At 43.1% G+C, this 19,731-nt stretch overlaps 2 protein-coding genes across 3 annotated transcripts in view; one reads left to right on the top strand and one right to left on the bottom strand.

Moving 5' to 3' along the window:
- The first annotated feature begins 5,753 nt into the window (after positions 1-5,753).
- On the top strand, positions 5,754-17,149 carry PLA2G12B (phospholipase A2 group XIIB). 2 transcript variants are annotated; one of them, XM_028729608.2, is made up of 4 exons: positions 5,754-6,118; positions 10,246-10,322; positions 12,266-12,431; positions 15,842-17,149. In XM_028729608.2, the coding sequence occupies exons 1-4, from the start codon at positions 5,881-5,883 to the stop codon at positions 15,958-15,960; spliced, it is 600 nt and encodes a 199-aa protein (XP_028585441.2). In that variant the 5' UTR covers positions 5,754-5,880; the 3' UTR covers positions 15,961-17,149. The 2 variants fall into 2 exon arrangements, with proteins under 2 accessions (XP_028585441.2, XP_028585440.2); XM_028729607.2 differs by having other exon boundaries at positions 5,755-6,118; positions 10,246-10,334.
- OIT3 (oncoprotein induced transcript 3) overlaps positions 16,542-19,731 on the bottom strand; it is a 33,091-nt gene continuing 29,901 nt past the window's right edge. The window contains exon 9 of the mRNA XM_028729605.2: positions 16,542-19,186. Coding sequence (XP_028585438.2) covers positions 19,010-19,186 — 177 coding nt within the window. The 3' untranslated portion in view covers positions 16,542-19,009. The remainder of the gene's footprint in view (positions 19,187-19,731) is intronic.

A 19,731-nucleotide genomic window follows, 5' to 3' on the forward strand; every position in this document is an offset into this window, starting at 1 on the left:
CTGAAAGTATCCGGATTAGGCTGCGACAATCTAAAGCAAGTAGTAAACACACCATGGTGTATTTAGTTAGTGGCCATAGGGGCAGGTGGTAATGAGCTGCCTGTCTTTGGTCTACGACAACCATCTTGCATCATTTAAGCTTTATCACAACAGCCACGAGCTCACACAACAGCCAGTCTGTTTTTTAAAAGCGCAGGCTGCACTGTGGCATTCCCTGTGAGACCACAATAGCCACAGGTGACATCTGCAGAGAAAAGCAGAGGAGCTGGCAGAGCTGGCAGGGAATTTCCCAAGCTTCGGTTCATGTTCTGTTGACATTCGTCTGTCCTGAGAGAGAATGAAGTGCACCTCATGTTGAACTTCTGGAGAATCACAGCACCTGCTATGGCTGCAGAGACCAAGAACACAGAACTTCTGCCTCCTGTATCATTTCTGCTGCATTAACAACACCAAAGTGACTTCTTCAGGGCAGTTTATGTGGAACTCGTGGGCTGCCCAGGTGACACAACGCTCCTCTGAGCCTTGCTGATGTAATTCAAAGGAAAGCAGAATATGTTTGGCACTTACTTGGCTGAAGGAGTTGTTGGAAGTAGTCAAAGAAGGCACCATCCTACCTTCTTAGGGAGTCCACTCTGGATTTGTGTAGGGTTGACTCCTTAGCCTTTTCTTCTCCCAAAGATGTCCCACAAGGCAGCAGATCCAGATTTTCCCCTCAGGGTTTACTCCCCAAACCTTTCTCACAAATGAGTACTGTTAAGTTGTGGGTGAACATATCAGACGACACAGCGATTCTTCAAACAGCTCTTGTTTATTCAGAGGCCAGAACAGAACAGAACTGAAGGGCTCAGTCAGCCTGCTTATATAGAGCTCCAGTACAACGTTACTGTAGCAACTTTGTAAAACTATCCAATCACTGAACGTCACTTTCGATCCTTCATTTGCATAACTATCTACAGTATCCCCCTGCTGGCCCAGGGTGAGAACTTCAGTACATAACAAGTACAGCCACAAGAAGGCAGAAGTTTAGGATCGGGTCCATGCAGAGGTGTTAATTCAGGGACAAGGCTATCCAGCCACTGATAACACACTCAACAGGTCTGCATTTCGCACTGCAATGCACAAAATTGAGATGTGAAGCTTTCATGAGCCAGACGTGTTCCAGTTTTGGCAAATCTGTATTCTGGATATGGAAAGCTGACAGGTTGTTGCCGTTGTTTCTGCCTGCGCCCCCTTCTCAGAGGATGCCTCCCAGCATTGAATGTTTATCTCTCCGGCACTCATGGTTCATCCCAATGTAAGGAGGAAAGCTTTTAATCGGAAGCAATCATTATGGTACAGCACACTCTTTATTAAAAGCCATACTGGATTAACTTGTTCAACACGACTGCACAAATCATTTTATTAGTTGCGTTCGTAGCTGGAACTGAACTGCTAGATGTGATATCTGAATATTTCTTTAATTGAATTTGGGCCCACAAGTGTTAACTATATAAACATTACAGACTTGGCAATACAGCCGGAACTTTTTGAACCAGTTTATCATCATTTCGCTTCCCGCTGTTATTTTTTAAAAGATGGTTTAAAGGAGCAAAAATTGTGAACAAAATAATATTGCTCAGGTCATCATTTGATAATGAGGATTGGCCAATTGACCCACCCGTTTCTTTGAACCTGCGTTTTTTTCCTGCTGCCAAATGAAACCAGTTGCCTGTGAAACTACAAAGCTGAAGCTTATCCGCCTATCTTATTCGTGGCTCCCACTTACTCTGCAAAGACTGCAAAGGCAAATTTGTCTTCTAGGAATCCAATTGGGATAATTCATTTTGTCCTATATATGGTGGTGTTCAACTAAGCTTTACTCAGAGAATACCTGCCGTAATCAATGGAACTGACTTAGCCATGTTTGTTCATTTCAATGGGTATACTCTGAGTAATGCGTAGTTGGCTACCACTCCATCTCATTTCTTCTCTAAGTTAGAAACACACTTCTCTTTTAGAGTAATCATACAGATGTGTTGTTTTTAAATCCATACAGTGGATGCATCTTAGAGCAGGATACCCACACTCATGTAGTACTGAAGATATGACTGAGGTGCAGCTGTTTATAGGAACGCAGGAAGTTGCCTTCCACAAAGTCAAGTCATTGGTCCATTTAGCTGTCAATGCAGGAAGCCAGCAGCTGTCAGGATTTCAGACACGAGGCTATGCCAACACTTTGCAGGAAGTGCTTCACTCTGTGAAATGGGCCACATAGCTCATCAGCACCTTCAACTGGCAATTTGGCCACTGCCTGGTGCCACAGGCACTCTTGAATCAAGAGTCTTCACAAAAACCTAAACTGGAAAATTGGCGTTCAGATCCCACCTGGCCTCAAAAAAAGCAGCATGCTAGGGGATCATGGGCTGTCCACAGTTCCTCATCCTACCTTACAGGATTGTTGTAAGGACAAAATGGAGGGCCTTAACATTGGCTTCACTCTCCAGAGGAAGGGCGTGATACAAACGCCAGTTATGTGATTCTCCATCATTCTTCGTAAGGCTGAACAGAAGAGTAACTGTGGTGCTATTATTAACACAACAAAGTACCACCCCTTGCATTTAAAGTACATTCAACACACGTGTCTTCCCCCCAAAGAATCCTGGGAACTATAGACTGTTAAAAGATGCTGGGGATTGTAGGTCTTTGAGGGGGAAACTACATCTCCCAGGATTCTCTAGGGGAAGCCAAGGGCTTTAAATGTGCACAGAATGTACTTTAAATGTGTGCTTTAAAGGAAGCAGCAGAAAGGCATGGCTGGTGATGGATTGCAAGACTCTGTTTGTACTGTTCTCATTTAATGGGAGAAAAGAGCGAGCAAGCCCTGTTCTAATCATGGTTTAGTGTTAAGAGGAGAGTCATGCAAAGAGACATGTTAAATATGCATTGAATATATTAAATTGTGTTAAATCAAATAAACATTTGATATTTGGGGCTTACAGGCAGATCCATATAAAGCAAAAGTGTCAACCTGTATATAAGGATTCTGAAAGCGGTGCTGTTGTAGCTCCCTCCTGAATGCAGAGAGATGATTCAGCTCAGAGGTACTTTAATTGCTCCTTCAAATGAAGCAGGCTGGGCAACATGACTCTTGAACCTGCTTTTTTCCTCTGCCTCAGCACTTCCTGATAACAGATACTCAAAATAAAAAAAAAAGGAAAACCAGAGGGCATTCATAATCTGCTCTGGATAGGTCACGTCAATCTGATAACTGCTTTAACTGGAAAATATATGTGAATAAGCAGGAGATACGAAGAGGTTCTTCACAGAATATAAGACAGCTTTTTTTTTTATTATCATGCCACCTCTAATGTTATGCTTTTTGCAAGCTTTCATGACGAGATCTAAATGCGTGACTTTGCAGAAAATTGGAAGCTTGGGTCAGTCCATTAAAAGATACCATCTTTTTTTCTTGCCTTCATCCTGGAGACAAGGGAGAAGCACAGCAGCAGTGTGTCTCCTTAGCGCTAGGCAGACTGAGGGATCGCAGGCCTTCCTTGGCTGGTATGTAGAATGAAGGTATCCACTTAGCAGCAAATTTGTCCCTGATTTTGGGGGCTTCTGCTGACTCTGCGGTATTGGGCACGTTTTCCATATAATGCCGTTTGCCAGACTCTCCTTTCACAGTAAAAAGATGTGTTGTTTCACATCATATTTTCTCAAACTGCTGCCTTCTTGTTGGCTGCTCCCAGACACTTGTCCCAGACACTTGTCCCTCCCAAGAGAAGTTAGACTGGCTCTCCTTGTTGTCCTTCTGCTGGCAGGTGAAGATTTTCATGTTAAAATAGCCTTTTGGGAATGGACTTTTTTTAAAGGAAAGGGCTGGTGTTGTGATGTTTTTATTGCAATTATATGTCTGTTTTAATATATTGTATCTACCAGCTATCATCTGTCAAGCTATCTAGCTATATCTATATATCTCTCTCTCTATCATCTATCTATCATCTATCATCTATCTATCTATCATCTATCTATCTATCTATCTATCTATCTATCTATCTATCTATCTATCTATCATCTATCTATCTATCTATCTATCATCTATCTATCTATCTATCTATCTATCTATCTATCTATCTATCTATCATCATCTATCATCTATATCTATCTATATCTATCTATCTATCTATCTATCATCTATCTATCTATCTATCTATCTATCATCTATCTATCTCTATCTATCTTCTATCTTCTATCTATGTAGCATCTATCTATCTATCTATCTATCTATCTATCTATCTATCTATCTATCTATCTATCATCTATCTAATGTTTATTTGACTTTTAAATTATTGCTTCCCCTCCCTTATGTTTTTAGCTGTTTCTATTTTAGCTATAAGCCTCCATGAGTCCCAGTTGGTGGAAAAGGCATCATCATCATCACCATCATCATCTATGTGTGCTAATTCTCCCTTTTGCATCTTTAAAACAGAAAATTAAGTCAATGCTGGGTCAGGAACTCTCTGAATAAATCTGGTATCAGCCAGCAGCTATTATGGCCCAAGGCTGATGAAGTTCACTGATATGTATCTGGGTTGCCCCATGCCTTACAGACAGAGAGAGAGAGAGAGAGAGAGAGAGAGAGAGATTTTGTTTCCTTCCTAACCAGTCCTGAGCAAGGAGAGCAGTAAGAGTCACCTTCAAACACTAACAGACGTATTGTGGCATAAGCTTTAAATTCTAACCTACACTAACTTTACATACTGCTTTATGCTGCAGCAAATCTGTTAGGCTACAATCCTATATGCGCTTCCCTGTGAGTAAGTCCCATTGAACTCAGGTACAGGAGACAGAAGACTCTTGCAGCTGTGCCGTTTATGATGCTATAGCTGCTGTTCGTTCCAACCCTTTTTGAAGCAAAATTGTAGCAGGCTCTTCACACCACCGGTTGCATGTTGATGTTATCATGCTTTACCCATCCACATACAACTGTTCAGATTGAGGACAGTTCTGTGACTGTAGTCACACCCCTTCCATTTCCTTGTCCCTTTGACTGGTGTTATGTCAGCATTACGAGCGCGCACATGCGTCTGTAATTACCGTAACTTGAAATACCTGCACATAGCGGAGCTACTGTTCCTGGGGTGATTTAGCAATCAACACCTCTCCTCAGGGAACTCTGGGAATTGTAGCTCTGTGAAGTGGAAAAAGGGCCTCCTAACAATTCTCAGCTCCCTTAACCCTTACAGGTCTCATAATTCTTTGGGGGAACCATCACCAAGCAGTATCATAGCTCTTTAAATGTGAGTGTGTGAATGTGGCCTGAGGCTGAGGAGAAGGAAGTTGGCAAGCAGTACCACCACTGGAATGGTTGCAGGTAGGAAGGAAGGCTAGTGAAGACTGGCTGAGGGCAAACTGAGGTAGACTAGGCTCCACTGATCACAACCTCATCTTCCGGCTTCATATTTTACTTGAGAAGTGCCGGAGTAAGGGAAAAGAAACAACAACAGGGGGGTAGTGGGGTGGGTTGATGGGAGATGCTCAAGGAGCTTTGGAAGCAGATGTGTTTTATGCTGTTGGAGTTCTTCTGGGGTTACAGGACCTGGCCTGTGCCTTCTTCTGAGCCAGGGTGATCCTGGGAGCAAATAAAAGAGCCTTAAATATTGGGCAACAGACCCATTGCACTGAGTTATGCTTCGACCAAAGTATCTGAACTTTGTGCTCTCTCTTAACTGTGGTGACCTCATCCTGCTGCCCCAGCAGGAGTGTTTAAAGTCCACCGGAGAAGGGTGTACACACAGGCCGTGTAAAACTTTCGGAGCAGCTCAGTTGTCATTTTTCACTAACCCCTCACTGTCTCGCTAAACTTCCCCTGTGCCTGGATTTGCTTCGCCCCGCTTCAAAATGAAACTGTCCGGCGGCTTGTTGATTCTCTGCATGTCTCTGGCCGTGGGGACAGGCACTGAAGAGACAATTCAGGACAACGCAGCCCATCCATCAGCAGTGCCCGAGGAAGCCTCTTTTTCAGATTGGGGTATTGGGACCATCCGAGATGGCTTTGAGACTGTGAATGCCTATTTAGACTACGTATCAGAGCTGCTAGGAGGGAAGAACGGTGTCTGCCAGTACAGGTGTAGATATGGTAAGCTCCTCTTCTTTCACTTCTATTTAGCACTTGTTTCGTTCCAGTTAGTGATAGCCTGGGCACATTCAAACCTATATCAGCTTCTCAATAGTTGACCAGAATATTGCTTTCTGTATAAGAGGTCTCCTGGATGAATCCATAGGTCCAGCCAGGGGTGGATCTGCTCTGAAAGTAATGAAGATTAAGCTTCAGGGCCCATAATCCTGGACTGGCCCCAGAAGCGACTTTAGTCCACAATGCTTTTTTTAAAAAATGTTTCTAAAAAAAAAATGTTTAAAAAATGTCTCACGACTCGGATTGATTCTTTTGTTGTTGCTGCATGTATTCCAATAACCCCAAAGTTTGAGAGTCAATAGCACAGATGTTGTAAAGGTGAACAGCCCCGCTGAAGAACGTAACAGTGGTTAGTTCATTGCTGGTTGCAAAGGGGCCCCCCATAACAATTCAAGTTTCAGAGCTCCCAAAATGTCCTGCACCCTGTTCTCACAGTGACCAACCAGATGCCTGTGGCAACCCTGCAAGCAGGACTTGAGCACAGCAACTCTTGTGGCTGGTATACTTGGAGGTAGAGCATAGCCACCTTGTTGTCATTTTTTTATTATGGTTGATGAACTTGCACACTTTGGCTAGGCGTATTTGTTAATCTGGGCTACATACTGCTTGAAGTTTCCAAGCCATCATCGTTAACATAGTTTATGTAATCCTCATTTCACCTATTTAGAATGGATAAATATATCCTTTTACTTTTCCCTGAACCAGGCAACAGATACTTCAAAATTCAGACCTGCCTGCTCCAGTTCAATGGACTAGGGCAGCCTTTGCCAATCTGCTGTCCTTCAGATATTTAGGACAACAACTTCCATCACAGACCCTCCAAGCGTCCTTAATTTCCAGGGATGTCCCTAATTTAGAGAATCCATCCCACTTTCTGATTTGTTCCTAGAATGTCCTGCTTTTCCTTACAATGTCCCTATTTTCATTGGAGAAATGGGGGTATGGAGTCATCCAATCCCCAAGGTGTCTGAAGGCAATCCTGTATTGGGAAGGGTTTTTTTTTTTTAATGTTTAATGTTTTCTTATGTTTTTATATCTGTTGGAAGCTGCTCAGAGTGGCTGGGGCAACCCAGTAAGATGTGTGGGGTATATGTTGGAGGATATGCCATCATCCCCATCCGTCCAAAATATCTGAAGGGCACCAGGTTGATGAAGACTGGACTTTGAGAATCAGGCTTTCAGGTGCTGGGTTAGAAATCGCTTGCACCAGCTAGTGCTACATGGGCAGTTCCCATCTGCATGCAGCTTCTGGAACTGTGCATGTGGTTTGTGTCACGAGATAGGAAGCCTTAAGCAAAACAGTCAAGACTGCTGGTTTGGCCAGCTCGGATTTCTTCTTTAGGAGTAGAAACACTAAATATTTGCTGTCTAGAATGGTTTGGGGATAGTGAAGAACATCCACAATCTCTTTGGAGGCCAAAAACTTTGTGTTTTTTCTTGTTTTGTTGAGACTAACAAGTTACAACCATACATTTTGCTTTTATGGTGCCTCCCACACTCCATTAACCTCTGAAATTGGTACCAATGGAGTCCCCAGGAGCTGTTAATCAATTCGCTGCTCATTTCTTTCCCCAGAGTGGACGGTTGTTATTCACCTTGATTTTTCTTTTCTGGGTCACAAAAACTCCTCAAGGCTTTGCATCTTAAAAAACAACAACAAGCAGACTGAGTATTTCTGTAATATGTGCAGCTGCCCAGTGCTACCGATGGTCTGGGTTCAATTCACACATTACAGTGGTACCTTGGTTCTCAAACTTAATCTGTTCCAGAAGTCTGTTCCAAAACCAAAGTGTTCCAAAATCAAGGCATGCTTTCTCATAGAAAGTAATGCAAAACAGATTAATCCGTCCCAGACTTTTAAAAACAACCCCTAAAACAGCAATTTAACATGAATTTTACTATCTAATGAGACCATTGATCCACAAAATGAAAGCAATAATCAATGTACTGTACTATAAAATAAACAAAACAGTATTGTAGATGATAAAAATTGAAATTAATTTTTTTTCTTACCTGCACTAATGATAGTCATTGTTTGCATAGGGGACTTTTATCCATTTCTGCAGTCACACAATCAATCAATCAATCAATCAATCACGCAATCACTCAATCAGTTGCTGAACTGGGATCCACACAGTCACAAAAACAGATTAACTGAAAAAGCCTCAAAAACAAAAAGGCAAAATAAATAGCAAAAACAAAAGCACCAAATATAAGCTCCTAATATCACCTTAGAACACTGCAATCAAGCCTGGGAGGCTTGAATTACAATGGGGGGGGGTGCAAATTAGCAGCGCAACAGGGAACACAGGGGGGCTCAAAACAAGCATGTTCGGCTTCTGGAAAAAGTTTGAAAACCGGAATACCTACTTCCGGTTTTGCAGTGTTTGGGTTCCAAGTTGTTCGTGAACTAAGCTGTTCGAAAACCGAGGTACCACTGTACATTTTAATGCAATGCAAACAAGTATGCTCATCAAAGATTCAGTTGGTCGTCAGGTGTACATTCAACTGCAAACCTGGGTTAACAGCCATGTCATGTGTGGGACATCCTTGAAGAACGCAAGAAGAGGCCTGCTGGATGAGGACCCAGGCCCATCTAGTCCAGCCTCCTGTTCTCACAGTGGCCAACCAGGTGCCCACAAGACAGGATCTCACAATGATCTCCCTTGGCTCATCCACCAAGGGGATGGGGGACCGGTGCCAGTAAATGAAGGGAGGGATTTATCCTGTTATGATATGGCATCTGACATGTCATCGAGGGTTAGGGCATCTTGCCATTCATTTGTTCTTGGAATGCTGACAGCTAGGTTGGCAACCAGCCAAAGTTTGAAGAACTTTCTGTCCATATCTGAAGTACAGGGACTTCCACAGACTATTTGGCTCCTGGAGAGTAAATAATGCAGTACCTCAGACCATTCTTCCACCCCCCACCACTCTGAAGGGCAACAAAGAGAGAATAATTCCTATATTTTCAGGGTATGAGTGTCATTGCTTATGCAACCAAAAGGCATCACATACAGACACACACACGAGGGGAATATTTACAAGTTTGGGGGAGTCCCAAGTTTTTAGAAGATACAAAAACCCTGAGATGGAAATGCATTGTGTTTCTTGGCCTAGTTGCATTTCCATTGTATACATGAACTGGATCATACAGAGAACAAAGAACCCACAGTGTTGGGTTGTTGGCATGCAATGTTACTTATGGGAGACACATATTTGCTCATTGACGGTTGACATCTTTTGAAATACTACATTTTACATCAGATAAAATAAAAAACAAGATGTCAGCACTTGAATTTTGACAGGAAACGCCCTTTCAAAATGAGTATTCCGAATGTGAAATGGATGTTTTACATGTTGAGTGTTGAAATTAACACTTTGTTAGATTTTTTAAAACACCTTTGCAAAATTAAATTTTAATTGCAATTCTAGTCTGTTGTAAATAGCATGAAATAAAGGATATGGATATGTATCAATATGAATGACTTCAACTTTATATTATGAAACTTGTTTGGCAACAGACTATGGGGGACACTTGGAACAGTGCCAGTCATGGGACTCCAATATCCATCAACGAGGGCAGGGCCCAATCCTGCTTGTTGCAGCAGTGACATCACTCAGTACCCTCTACTGTGCAGCAGCACTTTTGTGCAGGGGCAAAGCTTGACTCCTATTTATGGTGGCCGCCTGCCATCTTACATCACCCAGATGCAATGCCCTGGCCATTAGATCAATGAAAACTAGAGGTTTCATTGACCTATGGGCCAGGGACTTACATCTTGGGCCACTTAAAAGATCAGGTGGCTACCATGGATGGATTCAAGTTTCACCACCGCCTGGTGCTAAAGGGCCCTTCCAGCCCCCTGGGGCCTTCAGCTGTTGCTTCTAGTCCTGTTCCCAAGGATGCCCAACTAAATTGATTCCTTGCTCTTTGGCAAAGCCAAGCCAGTCCTTTCCCGACGCTCACCAGCCCTGCAATAAGCTTTGTACAAAGTCCTCCTTTCCAAGTCTGTCACATCTAGAACTATTAATGCTTTCTTTGGGTGTGTTTTCCACTTGTTTTACAGGCAAAGCACCAATGGCCAGGCCAGATTACAAGTCTCCAGAACCCAATGGCTGCAGCTCCTATTTCCTGGGTCTCAAGGTACCCGAAAGTGTATGTACTGCTAACATCTCATTACCCAGTGAAATGATTTACTAACCACACTTGCCTTTTCAGGCAGGGTTGTGATTGCTTGGTGCTTTTTGTCCAGGCTCTCCAAATGGGAAGAGCGTCCCACTCAATGTTTGCCCAGACAGCCACTCTCATCCTGATGTCAAGTGCAAGCTGTCTGCCTTGTGTGTGCCAGAGGTGACGGCTGGCTGCTGATGGCAAACAAAGCGATCACGTCTCAACTGACTGCTACCCGTATAATTTACTGTTTGATTGGCCAGTCACCCGAGCATTTAGCTTCCAACTGTTGGTGGCTGCTGTGGTGAACAAATAAATCCTCGGGATGGGAACTGCATAAATGGATGCAGGATTCACGACTCCAATTATCTTCATAATTACAGAAAGGCAAAAATGAAAGAAAGCGGGATCTGTAATAAAAACGAGTGGAAAAGCACTCCAAAGAGCTGACATGGTACCTGGATATGGACCAGATTGGAATGCATGAGTTGTAACTGATGGGCTTTGGTCCTAAATGCCAACTGGCACCATCGCCTCAGAGGGACTCAGCATCTGGCAGTTTGAGGCTGATGGGCAATATCTTCTTCTTTTCTTCTTCTTTGGCAATCACTCGTAGCCGATTAAGATTGTCTTCCACAAACACGGTTTTAACAGTGGGTTCGTAAGTGACTGTGGAGGCCAATTCTGGATCCACACGTCCTTCCACAGTGGGGACATAGGCTTCCAGGTGGGAGTTGGTCATGGTGAGGGTTTGCCAAACATGCCTTTCTCTTAGCACGTTTCTCCCTTTCGTCTTGAGTTTGAGTGTCTCCAAAGCCCATGACACCTTTGGTAAAGGCTGTTCTCCAATTGGAGCACTCGCAGGCCAATGTTTCCCAGTTGTCAGTTTTTCTACCACATTTTTAAAGATTTGCCTTGAGAGAGTCTTTAAACCTCTTTTATTGACCACCAGCATTAAGCTTTCCATTTTTATGTTTGGAATAGAGTAGTTGCTTTGGAAGACGATAATCAGGCATCCGCACAACATGACCAGTCCAACAAATATGATGTTAAAGAATCATATATTCATATATATACAGTGTTCCTCTGTTCTGTAAACGTGAGTTGCTCCTTGTCAGTGGAAGCCTCGCCATACGTGGCTTGATGTTTCCTTGGAGAAGATTTGTCCTTCTTTGATGCTGGTCAGCAAATGAAATATATTTCACTGTGTTCAGGGTGTTATCTGATCGAGAAAAGAAATATGTGTGGTTCATTGACATATTCAGGTCATCTGTGGCGAAGGTGGATGATGAGAAGCCTGTTCTTGTATTAACTGCCATCTCTGTAGTCAAAAGCCATGGGCAACCACATGTTAGGACAGCCTTCCCCAACCTGGTGCCCTCCAGATGATTTGGACCACAGCTGCCATCAGCCTTGACCAGAGGCTGATTTAAGACAATGGTAACCAACAAGGTGCCAGGTTCAATCCCCGGCATCTCCCGCTACGTCTGGGAGAGACCCCTTCCTGAAACCTTGGAGAGCTCCTTACGGTCATTGTGGGCACTGCTGAGCTTAGTGGACCAATGGTCTGATTTGGTATGAGGTGGCTTCCAATGTTATTCCTTTGAGGGGAATTGGGAGCCTACAAAATCTGAAGGACACCATGTTAGCTCTGCACAAGGAACTATGGCATTGTTTTCCAAGACAAGTGACATGGCTATTTGATAGGCATAGCTATTGTTTAATCTCACTGCAGCCTGTTTTTCTCATCCTGCTGGTCTCCTAAGAACCGTCAGTATCAGGCTGTTCAATCCGTTGCAGCTAACCCATGCAAAATTAAAATTTATAAACAGCATTCAGAGAAGAAATATGAGTCGAGGGGGGGAAGCAATGTTGTGTGTCAGAGAATCTTTTCTTCCCTCTCCTTTCATGTACAGCTGGATATGGGTATCCCTGCCATGACTAAGTGTTGCAACCAGCTGGATATATGCTATGATACCTGCGGGGCCAACAAATACCGCTGCGATGCCAAGTTTCGCTGGTGTTTGCAGTCCATCTGCTCCGACCTCAAGCGCAGCCTTGGCTTCGTCTCCAAAGTGGCAGGTGAGTTTTCCACCCAGGGATGCATTAAGTGGAAGGAAGTGTACCTCAGTGACGGCTGACTTCCTAAGCAGTTGGTGGGAATGAGGCAGTAGGGAGTGTCCTTTGAAGGGGTGAAACTTAATTTTTTCAAGTTTCTTCAGTCTCAAAAACATGTTTTTGGGTATGAGGAATTCAAACCAGCTGTTATTTTTGTGACTGGACAACATTTAGCTTGCTAATTCTAGGCTTGATGAAGAAGCAGATAAACTGCTTTTGGAAAGCCAAATAATTTTAATTATACCTTCTGAAAATGCCAGGTAATGGTGTTTCAAATTATATTTTAATAAGCACCAAAGATACTTGCTAGCACTTCAGACACCACACTTTTACATAGCATCAGCAGGAGCTGTTACAAATGGAAAGTGGACCGGGCAAACATAACCTGCATAACATGAATTTAAAGCAGCATGCTACCACTTTAAACAGCCATGGCTTCCCCCAAAGAATTCTGGGACCTGTCATTTGTTAAGGGTGCTGAGAGTTGTTAGGAGACCCCAGTTCCCCTCGCAGAGCTACAATTCTCAGAGTTGCCTAGGAAGAGGTGTTGATGGATAAACCACTTTGTGAACTGTAGATCTATGAGGGAAATAGGAGGTCCTGTAACAACTCTCAGTGCCCTTAACAAACCACAGCTCCCAGAATTCTTTTGGGAGAAGCCATGGATGATTAAAGTAGTAGTGTAGTGCTTTAAATGTATGTTGTGATGTGGCCATAAACATGTATCCTGTGTCTTGCCCCAGGCAAATGTTGGGTTCATGAGCTGCCAATTAGCTACCTTCAGTGTAAGGATAGGAAGATATGTCCATGTTGGTTGTTTTTTCCCATTTCTCCAGTCTTAAATTGGGTTACTCGTATTTCTACATATGTTTTCAATCCTTTCTTTTTTTTTAAAAAAAAAGAAGTTTTAAAAAAAGAAGCGGTTCTCCTGATGCACACCTTGTCGCAGTCAACTTTTTTTTTGAGTTTATTCATTTTCGAGAGCAATTTCCCCCAACAGAAGGCATGTTACCTTCACTGTGAGTTTTTATGTGCAGCTTTCATTAATATTACATTTTTGTACATATTCTTTGGCTGGAGAAATGCAGTGCAAAATCTGGAGACGGGCCAATTTCCAAGAAGCATTTCAGTATTGTAGTGGGAGAATTTGGGGATTTAGCGTTAAAATGCAAACGAAATCAATTTCTCCCCCTTCACTCCTCCTGTGTAGATGAGCAGATTTTCAGAAAGATTCCCTAGGAATCTTAATAAGTGGGTAGGGGGAGGAGTGGACTGCCTAATGTGTGCTGCTTTGAAAAATATTGTTCTCACAGTGTCTAGCCTTTCTCCCCACCCCCCCACCCCACCATTCACCCCTCTCTGGTTCAGCTTCCAGCAATTAGATGGCAAAGGGGTCACTAATTTATTTTCCAAGTGTAACAATTAAGATAAATGGGGAAGTTCAGAGCTGCTGATGCAGACTCTCAGCAGATTCTCTAAGACAGTTTCCCTCATCATTGGCTTCCTGTCTCATTAGGATGATGGAACGTGTGTGGTTTTAGTACTTATAGGTGTACACAACCTACTAGAAACCGAAGAAAAAACCCATGCCAGTTGCCCTGTAAAGATCATATGCTGTGAGCATCTTAGCGATTCATCACTTGCATCGGGGATGGGGAATCTGCAGGTGTTGCTCAGCTTCAACCATCCTTGACCATTTTCCCCATTGGCCATTCAAACCTTTCAGATATACCACCTTCCCATTTTCCTAGATTTCCTCTGCACCATGAGGATCAAAACTTATATTGAATTGAAGTAATGAAACTCCCCACTTAATTATGGGTCTTCCCCTTGCACTCCTAGATCCCATTTTTGCCAGGGATGCAGGAACCTTTATTATTATTATTAGAATTTATATACCACCCTATACCTGGAGGTCTCAGGGCAGTTCACAGAATAAAAGTGAAATATAAAACCGCAAAATACATAATCAAAACAACAACCCAATACCCCCCCCCCCAAAAAAACCCCACAGTTTAAAAGGGCATAGAATGTCAATCAAATCAACCAAAGGCCTGGTTAAAAAGGAACGTCTTTGCCTGGTGTATAATGAAAGTGCCAGGTGAACTTCCCTGGGAAGAGCATTCCTCAGACGGGGAGCCACTGCAGAGAAAGCCCATTCTCGTGTTGCCACCCTCCGGACCTCTCAAGGAGGCAGCACATGCACACAAACCTGCTATTTACTTAAAAAGAAGAAGGGTGAGAGAGTCTGATTATAAATGTAATATCTTGTTTAACTGTTAATAAGAAAGGGAACAGTCAAGTATAGTAGGGGTATGGAACTTTTCTCCTACAGGCCAAATTTGGCCTGCTAAACTTCTCCAGTTGGCAAGCTTTGGCATTTTGGGCAAGCTACGCCCACCTGCCCTACACCTGATGTCCGGTTTGGGGAAGGCAAGGGCGGAGCTTGGCCAAAAGGAGCTTTGCAGGCACTTAGTGCCTGAAAAGCTCCTTGTGCAGTGCTTGCAAAGCACCCAACAACCAGATGTTGAGCGCTTCAGAAACGCTACGCAAAGCGCTTTGCAAACCCTATGATTAATGCTTGGCAAGCGCTGAGGGGAGAACTTGCAGAATGCTTTGTGCAGCACTTCCCAACCAGCCTGACAACCTGCTTCCCAAGCACTGGGCTTCCAAAACTTACTAAGTCCTAGGCACAGCACCCAGCTATCAGGTGGTTGTTGGGTGTTTGGGAAGAACTGGGCTGCACAAGCCCTTTGTACGACCTTGCCTCCATCGTCATGGATCAACAGTGACAGGCGTCAATAACCCAATATCATCATGACTTCAGATGATTGACAAGTGGGTGGTTCCCCACCACCACCTGGCAAAGTTGGCCCAAGAGGTTCAGGGGAGATAAAGATATGGCCTTCTGGGCCGAAGGTTTTCCCACCCCTGGACTCTAGTGTGATATTCTAGTGAGCATCCAGTCTTTGGCTGAGCACAAACATGACAACATTTTATGGAAAAGTGAGGTAGAAATCCTAGCAATAAACAAATAAATTTGCAATGCAAATGACAGAACTGCTTATCAGCTACACCAGACACAGGAACCTGCGAACTGTAGCTTACCCCCCACAGAGCTACAGTTCCCAGCACCATTCCTGGGGATTCTTTAGGGGAAACCATGCACTTTAGATGTAAGGGATGTCTCCATAGCCTAGCACTTCTCAGCTGGCAGTTCCAATTAAGCTAAACCAGCTCCCCTTGGTATGATGGATCATGAAGCTGTCTGTATGACAAGCAGCTGCCTATAGAGAAGCAGACCAAACCTCAGTAGGCACACAGTGGAAATTGGTGATTGGTCCTGACATGCTCCCCTTTGTCCTCTGTTCCAGCATGTGAATCAGTAGCCGACACCGTATTTAAAACAGTCAGGACTCTGGGCTGCCGTCCTTTCATGGACAGCCAAAGAAGCGCTTGCATTTGTCAGGAGGAAGAACGGGAAGAGTTGTGAGGTGAGCGTCAAACTGCCTGACAGCGATGGCTCTGGATTCGTGTGCCCCCTTGCTTAGAAGCGGGTCCGGTCTCTACTCCCTACACAGGTGCCATTTTTGGCGACGGTTACATTAGGGGAGCAGATCATTGCGATCACTGCAAATGCCTTAATTGCAGCTTGAAGAGTGGAACCGATTGCCTTGGCCCGGCACTCTCGTCTGTTCCATCTGACAACTTCTTTCACCTTCCCAAAGCATCTGTTTGGCATAACGACAAACCTCAGTGAAGACCAACTGCGATGTGTGTGTGTGAGCATTCCAGATGTGACAAAGGATACAGAGAAAACGTGACATTGGCTATAGTACATTTCCGCAGCAAATATTCCCACAGCCGACTGGCTGCTATCACCAGACATTAAATGCTGCCATAGTGGTGTAGAGCTAGTCAAGGGTCATGAGAATCCCATTCTACTGGAAAAACAGGTGCAGGGTTGCACCAGTAGTCCTGGATCATGGACTACTCAACAGCACACAGAATGGATGGTTCTGGGGAGTCCCCAAAAGACAAAAAAAGAGGGAAGAATGACAAGATCACAGTGTTGGTTTTGAAGTTACTCTTAATTTTATTTCCATTAAGGCATTGCTCCACTTAAAGAGAAGTAACATACATATTGCTTAATAACAAGAAACAAAGGTATATTGAGTATTTGAAAAGTTTATTATGGTAGGCCGTTGTAAAACTAACTTTTATTAAATAACATATATAGTTCAAAATAACATCAGAGCTTGCCAGTAACATTTACGATGCACTCTTCTAGCTACAAAGGATTACTATTATTTTACAACTTCAGGTGGCACAGCTATATATATTTTTAGAACCATCCTTATTCTTCCAAAATATAACTCTTAGACCCTCTGGGTTATTTCTCTGTAAACACAAATTGCCACTTGTCCCAAATTTGAACGTTTTTGATATTTTGCCTGTTGCCCTCTGATAAAATAACATCAGGATTCCTTTTCTAAACATATCCTGCTGCACCTAAACTTATGTTCTCTGGTTCTTGATTATCTGAAACTCTTGGAGCTGTTTTTAACACTGTTGAACTTGTCCATCCATTTACATTATGAATGGCTTACAGAACTTACTCTTTTCAGTACAATATTTACTCTTTTCCATGATACCACAACTAAATAAATCCCCCCTCCCTATTTAGGCTATCCTGCGATAAGTGTGTTGTCTCCCAATATTTCATTCCTCCATCTGGGTTGATGTTTGGTAGGTCCATCAGTTAGTTGTTGAGCTTTGCGGAAATTCCCCCCAGACATCAATTCCACCTTTGAAATCCCGGTAATGGCAGCCCTACATCAGTTTCCTATACTGCCTTTTATCATTATATTTTAAATTCCTAACAATAGGTGTGCATGATGAGAGCAATATGATCAAAACATTATAAAACATAAATGCTCTGTTATTTAGGATGGAGAATGGAGATTCACACTATAAGAATGCTACAATTAATGAACTTCCTAGTAATACACAGTTAGCAAGTTAAAACATATAGAATTTTCAGCACCTAGTTCCGAAGCTTTTTTTTTTTTAGTGTAGATTATATAGTTTGAACACATGGTGCATATATCTTACATCAGTGCTGACAGTGAGCCTATGCAAGGCATTTGGCTACGACCAACAAAATATTTCTTAATAATCCTTACAAAAAGTAGAGAGAAGATATAGGAAGAAGACAATGCAAATGCTTTAAAGGGGAACAACACAAATTCTGGACTTTCCTGGCCAGAGCTTGCCAAAGGCATTTTCCTGCTTTTGTTGAAGGACAAAAGGGAGGCTTCCCCCCATTCTATATATTGAAACCAACTTGACTGGAAGTTTAATTTTACTACACCTGAAGGCAGCATCTCACCTGAAGGCAACAGCTGCCCATTCCCCAGCATCTGCTGCATGAGGCAGCTGCCCCCTTCTGCCTAATGGAAGGACTGGCCCTGATTCTAGCATAAATACTTTGTGTACTATAGAGAAAGATGTTCCCCAACAGTATCACTGAAGTCCACAAAATTTATTGAATAGGAAATAGAGACTAAGTTGGTAACCCTATTCACACTTACTTTGGAGTAAGCACTATTGGACAAGGTGGTACTTACTTCTGAGCAGACAGTACTAGAGTTGCATTGCATTTCTTTTCACTGAATCCAGTAACTTGAATTAATCCTATGAGCTTCAGTGGTCATGCAGCCATCTTTTACTGGGTGAGATCTATCACACTGACATTTGGATTGGTGTTCATGAATCTGTTGCTGTGAAGAGCTTCAACACCTTTCCAGACTGCAAATTACTATGCCACTGGCTCATCTAGCTTTAGAAAAGATTTTTCTAGGTCATGATGATATAGGATCTCACCATTTAAATACTATAAAGTGGTTCAAAACTCCTAGATTTTGAACCACTCTGCACCCTCTGCACCCCTTAGTTTGTGTTGATTTCAACACCTAAAAATGATCAAGTGTGCTAGTTAAGTTGTTGGTGTGTTGCAGATAGTGTCCCCCTCCTCTATGTCAGTGTAGCCTTGTAAAAAACCCAAGTTCCTATTCATGAAAATGTTATAGATCTGGACATTTTACATGCTCTTTGAACTAATGATTTCTAACAAAAATTGGTACCATTGTCATCCCTGTGATTCAAATGGCCCATTTAATTTTGCTCCAACCATCCATTATCAGACATCAAACAGCATTTGGATGAGATTGCATCTAATATGACCTTAGCAAAGATCATAGGCTTTCACTGGGGAAAGAGGAAATCACATGGTTTTGTTTTGTTTTGTATGTTGCCTTTATTTTCTTGCCAAACACAGATGACTGCTCACTATCGAAGGTACATAGGAGAAAGCATCAGTGAGACAGCATGTTCACAAGATAAGACAGCCTTTGCCAACCTGGTGCCCTCCAGATGCTTTGGACTACAACTCCCATCAGCCTCAACCAGCATGGAGGCTGTAGGCCCAAAATGGGGGTCGTAGTCTGGTGGGATCTAGGTTGGTGAAGGCTGAGATAGATCTACTTCTCCACATCAATTCTAATGGGACCACCTGTGAGGATGCGATTAGCCATGTGACTGGCTTCCTCTTCCTCTGACTCTGCCCATCTGCGCATCCGTCTGCGGCAGCCCTGGGCACAGCGAGACCTCTCATCCGTCACTCCACACACAAGGACACGGCAGTGGAGGAACACTTCCTGAATACAAAAGGAGATAAACAAATATGAAGCATCCCAAATGGCCTGGGGGAATCTGTCACGCACACCTGCAGAATCCAGGGATTTGCTAGGTAAAGGAAACAATTCAGATTGGTGGGTGGTAGCAGTATTTGTACAGAAGCCAGAAATTCAGAAAACATCCTGTTTTGCCTCTCAATCACATGCAACCTATAGGCTTCTGCAGTGGCATGTCTGAAACAGAAGTTCAGAGAAGCAACCTGCTAGGCTTGGAGCTTTTGAGGCTATGAGGCTTACAAATGATTCTGCCTGGGGCTTAGTATTCCTTCTGTCTTCAGTGTAGTCTGCTCCTGAGAAGAAGAAATCGACTGAAAAGGCTGCACTGGGATTTTATGCCACAAAACAAAGCAGGTCAAATATTGATCCAGCAGACACCTCCACTCCAAACCGCCAGACTTTTGCGTACATGTTTTGCATATTGTTTGCATTGAAAATGAGCTTAAATAAGAAAGGAAAAAAATCATAACAGATAGGTCACAAAGTTTTGATCAGGGTGGTGATCTTAA

Source organism: Podarcis muralis, chromosome 6 (assembly GCF_964188315.1).
Source record: "Podarcis muralis chromosome 6, rPodMur119.hap1.1, whole genome shotgun sequence".
NCBI classification, from domain to species: Eukaryota; Metazoa; Chordata; class Lepidosauria; order Squamata; family Lacertidae; genus Podarcis; species Podarcis muralis.